We start from the raw sequence: 12,719 nt of genomic DNA, 5'->3' as shown, positions 1-12,719 counted from the left end.
GGAAAATCGTAATGGAAACGTTAGAAAATACACTACCCGGTATGTCAATGAATCAATGGAAGTGCCGTCCAAGAATAATGACCGAGCATTCATATCCAGCTGTCTGGTTAGAACTTGATCGAACTTGAGAATCAAAAGCTACTCTCTGTCCATCTTGAATTTTGAGCTAAAAGCAAAGTAAATTGTTCACAGGCAGTAGTCTCTTTAGAATATTTACTATTTGGACTTGCCACTAGAATATTTACTATTTGGACTTGCCACTAGAATATTTACTATTTGGACTTGTCACTAGAATATTTACTATTTGGACTCGTCACTAGAATATTTACTATTTGGACTTGCCACTAGAATATTTACTATTTGGACTTGCCACTAGAATATTTACTATTTGGACTCGTCACTAGAATATTTACTATTTGGACTCGTCACTAGAATATTTACTATTTCGACTTGCCACTAGAATATTTACTATTTCGACTTGCCACTAGAATATTTACTATTTCGACTTGCCACTAGAATATTTACTATTTAGACTTGTCACTAGAATATTTACTATTTCGACTTGCCACTAGAATATTTACTATTTAGACTTGCCACTAGAATATTTACTATTTAGACTTGTCACTAGAATATTTACTATTTGGACTTGCCACTAGAATATTTACTATTTAGACTTGTCACTAGAATATTTACTATTTGGACTTGCCACTAGAATATTTACTATTTGGACTTGTCACTAGAATATTTACTATTTGGACTTGCCACTAGAATATTTACTATTTGGACTTGTCACTAGAATATTTACTATTTGGACTTGTCACTAGAATATTTACTATTAGGACTTGCCACTCATCCAAGGAATAGGAATCACACCTTTTACATTAATATATAAACTGATTAAAGATGATGACACACATCTGATCTAGCCAATACTATTTTTTTCCAAACGAGTAAATCAAGTCTAAAGACAGTCTGGCTTAATTGTTACAATTACATTTTGTGTGATCTTCCACTGAAATGATGATTTTCAATTAATTCGAAACTCATCTCCTTACAACAAACTCATATTGGAAGTAAAAAATAAGACACAAAACTAGAACTAGTTCAATGCATTCCAAACGATCAATTGGAAAAATCATTTTATTTGTAACATTTTATTAAAATTCTGCCATCACATCAAATTGTAATTTTGCACCAGCCTTGTTTATAAATAAGTGACAATGATTGTATATAAATTAATGGTGGATAATTCAGGTTGTTCCTGGCAGATCTGTCTGTTGATACAAATTGTACAATAAAACCTTATAAGGGCTGCCTTCCAACTGTATCCACATTAAATGTAGAGATACCAGGGAAGTGTCATTTCAAAATTACTTGTGTATCTGAACAACTACAAAATATCACAGAAAATGGGCTAATGTAAAATTCTGTGATTTTTTTTTTTTTTTTTTTGAAAATCAACATTCTGTAATTCATATTAGATCTAATGTTTTGTATATGCTACCACAAAGTAACTACATCTGGTGTTTTGTATATTAACACATAGTGAATATGTCATTCATGTCTACATAAATGTTATGGTTGGCTGATTCACTCATGTGACAACAAAATATCAAAACAACCTGATTTTAACTTATCACAATTACAATGCAATCAGGTTTATAGCATTTAATATCTTATGACAAGTAATTTTTCACAGAAATAAATTAGAAGTCCTGATTCCGTTGTCTATCAAGATCTTGAGGGATCACATTACCTATTCAGGCATTACATATGAAATAAAAGATTTTTAATCTGGTATTTCAGTTAACCAATGTACGCATTAGAGGGATTCACACTTTCATTAAATATGATGTTACCTGTTACACTATATACAATGTATCAGCCATATTTCAGAAACTAAGCATCCACATCAAAATCAGTTTCTCAACAAACACATTCATTATCCTTTTTTCAAAACTGAAAAAAAACTGTTCAGAATTACCATGGAGATTGCCTTATATCATCAAACTATAGATATGACTTTATAGTTTGACAGCGTACACCGTACTCGAGTGAAGGGACAGAGAGTCTTTACAATTTTCACTTGTTAACTTTTTCTTTCCATCTTTTGTTGAAGAAAGTTCAATTTTCTGTCCATCAAGGCCAAACACTGCTGATACCTAAAAGATAGAAAAAACAGCCAAGAGATAATTAGTGGTATACATGTAGTTACAGAGATGAGATTTAACACACCAAGTCCATAAATGATCAAGAGTTCAGTTACTGTGTATTATGGAATGTTTGGGTGTACTTTCTTTCATGGTTTGGAGCTTTCAAATCATTGCGTGGATACTGGTAGCCCATGTAACAATGATATAACAATAATACACACAATAATGTTTATTGTATTTATATTTATGCATGGAAACAACAAAAGTTAAGGTGCACAACGAATATTTCATGATATGCAGTATTGCTTAATAATATTGGTATGTGCTGAGTTTTAACAATGACTAATTGGAAGTATAAAGATCTGCTACTTTATACCTAGTTGTACCTGTTATTTACCAATAGTTCATTAAACATGATCTCTAAGGTTTCGGTATGTAGTGGATGTCTTTACCTGAGATTTTAACTGATCCACTGACAACGTAACCCCTTTAGGATTCTCTAGAAGTAAGGTCCCTTTTACACCATTCATTTCCACATTAGCAAAATGGCACATTGGTGAAGACACTGGTGAGGATCCTGTCTGACACTTGGCCGCAACAAAAAGGGTCTGACCAGCTAGTGAAGAAACATCACCAGTCACCGGGAGTTCCTCGGACATATTGCAGTTCTTATAAACGACCAATTTCACGCCACGTACACCAAACACAGACTTCACCTTAAAAAGACAAAAAGACAATGTTTATAGATGATTTTATTAACACAAACATGAAATAAACTATTCATCTTTGCCAGTGAATCTGATATTGAAATCAGTTACATTTGGGATCAGAACATTGAATTTCCTTAAAATCATTGAAAGCCAATTAATTCTATATTGATATTGGATACATCCGTTGAAACAAACATCATGACAGCACCATTATGGGATAGGATTAAGTATTACACAGAATGCAGTATTTATAAACCCTGTGAGCCTTAACAGTCACCTGAGTTTTAAAATATTTCAGTTAACTTGACCCTTTTTTGTCCTGCCCATAAGCCCCTTAGGGTCAATCAGGCCAATATGTGCATACCTCAACTTTTCATCCCATGCAAAGTAAGAATGAATTCCAATCGAAATCAAATAAATGGTAGTCAAAAATGTGATTTTCCTATATAAACTAAAGTAAAGTTTACCCCCTCCCCAGGGGCAAATGTGAGACACGAGGTTCATTAAATACACAATTTTGGTAGAACCCCTTATAAGGTCCTTCCATCAATGAAAGCTATTTGATTCTATCTTATTTGGGTCTTGAGGAGAAATTTTTTGAAATTTCTGTTAGTTTGAGCCTTTTTGGGCCTGCCCCTCAACCCCCTGGTGGTCAGTCAGTGCAAATATGAACATAACATTCAACAGACATCCAATACTGATAATTCTAACTAAGTTTGTAATATTTCCAATGGCAATTGGAACAAACTGCTCCAAAATGTGTTTCCCTCCATAAACTATTGTAAACTTTACCTCCTGTCCAGGGGGAAACCCGAGACCCCAGGGTCATGAAATTCACAATTTTGGTAAAGCGTTTTTGAAATTCTAGTCAATTTGACCCTTTTTGGCTCAGTCCCTCAGGCCCCTCGGGGTTGAGGACCATATAATTGACAATCTTGGTTGGCCATGGAAGCTTCCTGTCAAAGTTAGTTCAGTGGCACAACGGACGACGAACGACAACGGACGTAAGGTGATTAGAAAAGGCCATTTGAGATTCTCCTCAGGTGACCTAAAAATATGTTCTGAAATAACATTATATTAAATCACAATAGACTTTATTTTTTCATTGTACCCAAATCACTAACACTGCAGCGTAAAGAAAAATCATTTTGCTATATTTGAATGCTGAGAGCAATACATACATAAACCATGATAAGTTGTAGATGTAGAAATTCTGTACATACCTCGTTGACCAGAACTTGTCTACTGCTCATTGTCTTGCCCTTTGGATTTTCTAGAAGGACTGTAGCGTGATTTCCTGACAAACCCTCCTGAGGGGCTAGTCCACACAGCTGTACATTGACGTAGCTACATGTGGGTGAGACTCCTTTCACCACTGGTGCTGGCTGTACTGTGGGGGAGGCCACACTCTTAGGGCTATCTCCTGATCTAGACACAATGGTCAGCATCAACTCATCTTTCTTCACCTACGATAAAAATTACTATTTAACACACCACACATGTAATATTGTACAAGAGCATTACAAATGTATTTGCCATGACTGTAACATTACAAACATTTACATATTTTAACTCTAGTCACCAAATAAAGGACAAAAGATGTGCATTGTCTCTAGGACAACATACACATCAACCACTCACTGATGTTTTTTCTTCTACGACGACCTTTGACCCTGATGGGATAGGAAAGGGTAAAACAGGCTGTTTGATGGTACTGAAGATGAAGTCCGAGAAGTTGTTAATGATGGCGGTGAGGCTGTCTGTTGTCTTGTAGTAAACTGAGATTTCATCCGAAGGCACTAGTCCACCCTGTCAAAACAATTGTTATTAGTTATTAATCTTAATATAAAGTTGTATATGGCATTAAAACAGTATAATGTTTCATCATAAACATAAACAACAGGTATACAATTTTCCGCCATGTTGTTTTGGAAAATTATACAAAGAGTTAAATTTTTTGTTGTGTACAATCATTAAATATGCGAAACAGAATAAAGATGTTTCACATATATTAATTACTTTTAAAATATTGTGGTTTGTGGAGAATTTTAAACAAGGAAGCTTAAGGTAAAAGGAGAAAACAGGTCTACCCTGATGTAAGATCTACATAAATATTAAACCAGAAGGCTATACCAGTAAAATATCTACGCAATGGGAAGACTGCAGGTTTGTCAAACAAGGACGCCCTTAGAAGTGACTTAATTCAAACAGTACCATATAAGAAGCTGAATTTCTTTATTTGTGGATTTCTCTCATTGGATATGTATATAGTCCTGAAATGAATTACATTCCTAGTTGATATTTTATAGAGGAAATAGCCTATGGTCTGTAGAACTTCAGATATACGACACCAGATTCCAATACAGTAATACAAACCTTTTTACGGAGCCTCTGCATCCTGTTAATGACTTCACGAGCTATGCCTTCATCCAACATACTTTGGTCTGGTGTCACATCTAGTAACACCAACACCTGTAATAAATATCATGGACTAGTATAAGATTAAACATCTCATCCTTAACAAGAGATCCCAGAGGGATCTTGGCGCCCACCATTGAATGATCTTCATAGGTTCCATGTCAGATTGATCTTTTCTCTACTTTTCCCTTCATTTTACTAATCTGTGCAAATTGAGACATCCCTCCAGTACTTTTCAAACAAGGGAATCCTAGCTATATAAGAAATTTGAGATTTAACGATAATGGCTGTTTGTTTGCCAGGTTGTTTTCAGGACAGACTGGTCCAAAAATGCAATACAAGGGACCAAGGGGAACCTACTTATGAAATTTGAGAAAGATCCATTCAGTACTATGAGAAAAAAAGATAACAAACTTCAATTGTCAAAATCCAAGATGGCGGCCTGTCGGCCATATTGTTTTCCAATTGATCTCAAAATGCAATAAGCATAACGATGCACCAAGGGGAACCTCCATATGAAATTTGAGAAAGATCCATTCAGTACTTTCTCAGAAATAGTGATAACAAACTTCAATTGTCAAAATCCAAGATGGCTGCCTGTCGGCCATGTTGTTTTCTGATTGGTCTCAAAATGCAATATGCATAACTAGGCACCAAGGGAAACCTACATATGAAATTTCAGAAAGATCCATTCAGTACTTTCTCAGAAATAGTGATAACAAACCTCAATTGCCAAAATCCAAGATGGCTGCCTGTCGGCCATGTTGTTTTCCGATTGGTCTCAAAACGCAATATGCATAACTAGGCACCAAGGGGAACCTACATATGAAATTTGAGAAAGATCCCTTCAGTACTTTCTCAGAAATAGCGATAACAAACTTCAATTGTCAAAATCCAAGATGGCTGCCTGTCGGCCATGTTGTTTTCCGATTGGTCTCAAAACGCAATATGCATAACTAGGCACCAAGGGGAACCTACATATGAAATTTGAGAAAGATCCCTTCAGTACTTTCTCAGAAATAGCGATAACAAACTTCAATTGTCAAAATCCAAGATGGCTGCCTGTCGGCCATGTTGTTTTCCGATTGGTCTCAAAACGCAATATGCATAACTAGGCACCAAGGGGAAGCTACATATGAAATTTGAGAAAGATCCCTTCAGTACTTTCTCAGAAATAGCGATAACAAACTTCAATTGTCAAAATCCAAGATGGCTGCCTGTCGGCCATGTTGTTTTCCGATTGGTCTCAAACGCAATATGCATAACTAGGCACCAAGGGGAACCTACATATGAAATTTGAGAAAGATCCCTTCAGTACTTTCTCAGAAATAGCGATAACAAACTTCAATTGTCAAAATCCAAGATGGCTGCCTGTCGGCCATGTTGTTTTCCGATTGGTCTCAAAACGCAATATGCATAACTAGGCACCAAGGGGAACCTACATATGAAATTTGAGAAAGATCCCTTCAGTACTTTCTCAGAAATAGCGATAACAAACTTCAATTGTCAAAATCCAAGATGGCTGCCTGTCGGCCATATTGTTTTCCGATTGGTCTCAAAACGCAATATGCATAACTAGGCACCAAGGGGAACCTACATATGAAATTTGAGAAAGATCCCTTCAGTACTTTCTCAGAAATAGCGATAACAAGAATTGTTTACGGACGGAGGGACGGAGGGACGGAGGGACGGAGGGACGGAGGGAGGGACGGACGGACGACGGACCACGGACGCAGGGCGATTTGAATAGCCCACCATCTGATGATGGTGGGCTAATAAATATTAAACCAGAAGGCTATACCAGTAAAATATCTACGCAATGGGAAGACTGCAGGTTTGTCAAACAAGGACGCCCTTAGAAGTGACTTAATTCAAACAGTACCATATAAGAAGCTGAATTTCTCTATTTGTGGATTCCTCTCATTGGATATGTATATAGTCCTGATATGAATTACATTCCTAGTTGATCTTTTACAGAGGAAATAGCCTATGGACCGTAGAACTTCAGATATACGACACCAGATTCCAATACAGTAATACAAACCTTTTTACGGAGCCTCTGCATCCTGTTAATGACTTCACGAGCTATGCCTTCATCCAACATACTTTGGTCTGGTGTGACATCTAGTAACACCAACACCTGTAATAAATATCATGGGACTAGTATAAGATTAAACATCTCATCCTTAATACAAGAGGCCCAGAGGGCCTGTATCGCTCACCTGGATTTCATGAGATATGAAACAAGAATGATGATTAAGTATATTGTCACTGGTATTGCTATGTCAATATATCATAGGCATTTTATATGGGTACGTGAGGTTTTTATGCCAAAAATGCATTAATCCATGAAATGAAATTGACTTTTGGCGCAACCCCTGATGCTACCACACAAATGTGAGCGATATCCATTGCTTAGTTTCAGAAAAGAAGTTGTTTAAACCAATTGACCCCTTTTGACCCCGCCCTCTGCACCCTGGGGTCAGTTCCTTCCGTTATAAAATTTTGAATCCCTAACCAAAAGGATGCTACCAGTCAAATATGAGCTGTTTCATAGAAGTTGTTCATATCAATTTAGCCAAATTGACCCTTTTTGGCCCCACCCCTAAGTCCCCTGGGGGGGGGGGGGGGTCAACCCCAAAATTTGTACAATTTTGAATCCCCACCCCATGACCATGCTATCATACAAATGTGAGTGATATATCCATTGCTTAGTTTCAGAGAAGAAGTTGTTTATATCAATTCTGCCAAAATGACCCCTTTTGGCCCCGCCTCTTAGCTCCCCGGGGGTCAGCTCTGTCATTTATACAGTTTTGAATCCCTACCCCGGGGGTTGAAGCAGGCAAATATGAGCGATATCCATAGCTTAGTTTCAGAGAAGAAGTTGTTTATATCAATTTAGCCAAATTGACCCCTTTTGGCCCCGCCCCTCAGGCCCCAGGTAGGTTGGCCCCACCATTTGTACAATTTTGAATCCTGGCCCCAAAGGGATGCTCACAGTCAAATACGAGCAATATCTATTGCTTGATTTCAGAGGAGAAGTTGTTCATATCAATATAGCCAAATTGACCCTTCTTGGCCCCGCCCCTCAGGCCCCCGTGGGGTCAGCCTTACCATTTGTACAATTTTGAATCCCCACCCCATACTGATGCTACCAGGCAAATATGAGCAATATCCATTGCTCGGTTTCAGAGGAGAAGTCGTTTATATCAATATAGCCCAATTGACCACATTTGGCCCCGCCCCTCAGGCCCCCGTGGGGTCAGCCTCACCATTTGTACAATTTTGAATCCCCATCTCATAGTGATGCTACCAGGCAAATATGAGCAATATCCATTGCTTGGTTTCAGAGAAGTCGCTGATATAAATATAGGTATATTGACCCATTTTGGCCCCGCCCTCAGGCCCCCAGGGGGTCAGCCCCACCATTTGTACAATTTTGAATCCTCACCCCATAGTGATGCTACCAGGCAAATAGGAGCGATATCCTTTGCTTGGTTTCAGAGAAGAAGTCGTTTATATTAATATAGCCAAATTGACCCCTTTTGGCCCCGCCCCTCAGACCCCTGGGGGGTCAGCCCCACCATTTGTACAATTTTGAGTCCACACCCCATAGGGATGCTTCTGACAAAATTTCGTCAAATTCTGATCAGTGGTTATGAAGAAGAAGTCAATTGTTGACGGACGGACGGACGACGGACGACAGACGACGGACGACAGACGACGGACGGACGGACGACGGACGACGGACGCAGGGCGATTTGAATAGCCCACCATCTGATGATGGTGGGCTAATAAAACCAATATCTAATAAAAACATATTACGAAATATCATTAAGCAACCTAATCAATGATTTATAAAATTTACAATTAAATAAAAGAGCTGTGTATCAGTAGTATACATCTCAAATACAGAAGTTTCCAGCAGGTTCAGCTGAAAAATCAATACAATCCAGCAGAAAATGTAAGAGAGCTTTTTTTTTTACAATTACAACTCAAAAATCCAAACTTATGAAGGATAACAAAATTCTACAAACTAACCAAGTAAAATATTAAATTTACCAACCAAGTAAAATATCAAATTTACCAACCAAGTAAAATATCAAATTTACCAACCAAGTAAAATATCAAATTTACCAACACAATAAAATATTAAATTTCAATTTTTGCACTTCAATGCATTTCACCTGTGTACATATACAATAACATGTAAGATATATCATACATCTTTATTTCCATGTGCATCATAGCAGTTTGGAGTTGAGCTATCCTTTGCATCAAATTTGTAGCGGAGCCGCATATCTCCTTCCTCTAGTACATTGCCCTCCACTGTGATCTGACCGCTCGCCTGAAAGTTTTCCAGCTGAGCATTGCTAAGTGATTTGATGGCACTATAGACTTTCTTGACCTCTCCTTTGATTTTGCCAGCGAGAGATTTGAAATCCGGTTCAGCCACTAGCTGTGCTCCATATTTATCCTTGTTGTTAGTTGTTGTGATATTTTTCACATTTAACTCCTGCATAATAAACAGATGGAATTTCTTTTAAAAGTCTAAACATAAATTCATTAAGCAAATACTTTGATCACTTCACTGATGGAAAACATAGCACATACCCCGCTTTTGAATGTCTTATACGTAATGAAAAAAGATTTTCTGTAAAAAAAACCAATCATTTCTATGAGAAAAAACTTTTCTTTTTACCTAAACTCTACTGTATGAATTTTTTTTTCTCGATGAAAACATCATTTTAGAGTGATCACTGACTCAGATAATCTATTTTATTCTGGATAAATAAAAGACATTCTCAACTGAATATATCTCTTTTTTATATTTTGAACATTTATTTTTTACTGAAATGCCCCATACATTAATTAAGTCTGAATATTATATATCGACTTTTTCAAAATGGGGCTACTATGAGAAAAGTAAACAATTAGATTGATACGGCAATTCTTATTCTAAAGTGTATTATTCTAACACGCCGGAGTAACATATGTGAATGAATCAATACCAGCACCCACATCATCCAATCAACTGCCCACATTTGTCTTATTATCACAAGTATGTCATAATATGCTATTATGAGTTTATGTATCTACAACAACTTATTCTAGCAAGTTAAAGTTTGCACTTTGTAATGGTGTAATTATAAACAGTATAAAGGTGACTAAGGGCTTAACATATTAAAAGTTTGTTCTTTGTAATGGTGTCTTTGTAATGGTGTAATCATAAAAGTAATTTGGGGGCGTACACATGTTAAAGTTTGTTCTTTGTGGTGTGTAATTATAAATAGTATAAAGGTGACTAAGGGCTTAACATATTAAAAGTTTGTTCTTTGTAATGGTGTAATTATAAAAGTAATTTGGGGGCGTACACATGTTAAAGTTTGTACTTTGTGGTGTGTAATTATAAACAGCATGAAGTAATTTGGGGGCGTACCTCCTTGATGTATTCGCTGAGGAAGGAGATGTCGCGTAATGCCTCCTCATCACCATTGATAGCCACAACCTCCTTCAGTGGGTACTGAAACACAGTAAGCACACAGTCATATTAGGTCAAACACAGTAAGCACACAGTAATATTAGGTCAAACACAGTAAGCACACAGTAATATTAGGTCAAACACAGTAAGCACACAGTAATATTAGGTCAAACACAGTAAGCACACAGTAATATTAGGTCAAACACAGTAAGCACACAGTAATACTAGAAATTGTTTCGGAACAATTTGACGGGCTTTTCACTATTTAGCATAAATGACCTAAAGGCTTGGTATTTCCAAACATAAAAAACTATTTTAGAACACTTGATAGGTCATTCACATTCTAGTTTTGATTAATCTGGCATCTGAGATATTACATTTCAACAAAGGAGTGGACGAAGGGAAATAACTCGTACAGCCTTGTACGAGTTATCTCCCCTCGTCCAACTAACGTTATATCTCAGATGCCGTTATATATCAGATGCCAAATTAATTCAAAATGGCGTTCCGCGTTAATGGTAAACATTACCGAAACACCAAAAACATGAAAATCATCAGAATAACATTTTGAATCATACATAAATTTCTTTTTTTGGAAAAAGATTAAAAAATGAAGATTTTCTAAAAATAGACTTATTTGACCCCATAGCGAACGCTTTTATTTGACCTCTGACCCTAAAACTTTTGGTGAGTAAAAGCTAGAGCCAGCCATTAACTACAAATAACATAATTACATGACCCCTGTAAAATGAATACTTTTTTTATTATGGGCTTTTTAAGCTTTTTAATACATGACGTCATGGCGGCCATCTTGGATTTCAAATCAACTTAAAAAATAACATAACTTGGCCAGGACAATGCAAGGATTATTTCACCTAAGATTGAGCTGAATCCCATTGGTGGAACTTGAGAAGAAGTTTAAAATGTAAAACTATTTTTAATATAGAATATATAGTGGAAATTCAAAATGACGTATACCGGAAACTGTATGTGTCACAGAAAAACTGAAAACGTCAAATTCATCAGAATGACATTCTACATCATACTAAGAATTATTTTTAGGGAAAAGATTGAAAAATGAAGATTTTCTAAAAATAGACTAATTTGACCCCATAGTGAACTCTTTTATTTGACCTCTGACCCTAACACTTTTAGTCAGTAAAAGCTAGAGCCAGGCGTTATCTAAAAATAAGATAATTACATGACCCCTGTAAAATGAATACTTTTCGAATTATGGGCATTTTAATCTTTTTAGTACATGACGTCATGGCGGCCATCTTGGATTTTCAATCAACTTAAAAAATAACATAACTTGGCCAGGACAATGCAAGGATTATTTCAGCTAAGATTGAGCTGAATGCCACTTATGGAACTTGAGAAGAAGTTTAAAATGTAACACTATTTTTAATATAGAATATATTGTGGAAATTCAAAATGGCGTATACCGGAAACCGTATGTGTCACAGAAAAACTGAAAACGTCAAATTTATCAGAATAACATTCTACATCATACTACGAATTTTTTTTGGAAAAAGATTGAAAAATGAAGATTTTCTAAAAATAGACTAATTTGACCCCATAGTGAACTCTTTTATTTGACCTCTGACCTTAAAACTTTTGGTGAGTAAAAGTTAGCGCTAGTCATAATCTACAAATCACATTATTACATGACCTTTGTAAAATGAATACTTTTAGAGTTATGGCCATTTTAAATTTTTCAATACATGACGTCATGGCGGCCATCTTGAATTTCAAACCAACTTAAAAAATAACATAACTTGGCCAGAATAGTCCAAGGATTATTTCAGCTAAGATTGAGCTGAATGCCACCTGTTGAACTTGAGAAGAAGTTTGAAATGTAACACACTTTTCTATTGAAATATATAGGGGGAAATTCAAAATGGCGTACAACAGAAACCGTATGTGTCACAGAAAAACTGAAAACGTCAAATTCAT

The 12,719-nt window shown here is 36.3% G+C and overlaps 1 protein-coding gene across 2 annotated transcripts in view; it reads right to left on the bottom strand.

Annotated features, from left to right (window-relative positions):
- Window positions 1-1,099: 1,099 nt before the first annotated feature.
- Window positions 1,100-12,719, bottom strand: part of LOC117331353 (isoleucine--tRNA ligase, cytoplasmic-like) — a 35,333-nt gene continuing 23,713 nt past the window's right edge. Inside the window, exons 25-31 of one of the 2 annotated variants that reach the window (XM_033890038.1) lie at window positions 10,722-10,805; window positions 9,507-9,797; window positions 7,326-7,421; window positions 4,505-4,672; window positions 4,087-4,329; window positions 2,606-2,869; window positions 1,100-2,162 (exon numbers count right to left, since the gene is read on the bottom strand). In XM_033890038.1, coding sequence (XP_033745929.1) covers window positions 2,025-2,162; window positions 2,606-2,869; window positions 4,087-4,329; window positions 4,505-4,672; window positions 7,326-7,421; window positions 9,507-9,797; window positions 10,722-10,805 — 1,284 coding nt within the window. In that variant the 3' untranslated portion in view covers window positions 1,100-2,024. Of the gene's footprint in view, window positions 2,163-2,605; window positions 2,870-4,086; window positions 4,330-4,504; window positions 4,673-5,239; window positions 5,336-7,325; window positions 7,422-9,506; window positions 9,798-10,721; window positions 10,806-12,719 lie in introns of both variants that reach the window. The other variant, XM_033890037.1, reaches the window with a different exon arrangement.

The sequence above is a fragment of the Pecten maximus genome, chromosome 7, assembly GCF_902652985.1.
Source record: "Pecten maximus chromosome 7, xPecMax1.1, whole genome shotgun sequence".
NCBI classification, from domain to species: domain Eukaryota; kingdom Metazoa; phylum Mollusca; class Bivalvia; order Pectinida; family Pectinidae; genus Pecten; species Pecten maximus.
The sequence above is the reverse complement of the archived record's forward strand: the minus strand, read 5'-3'. Positions and strand labels throughout refer to the sequence as shown.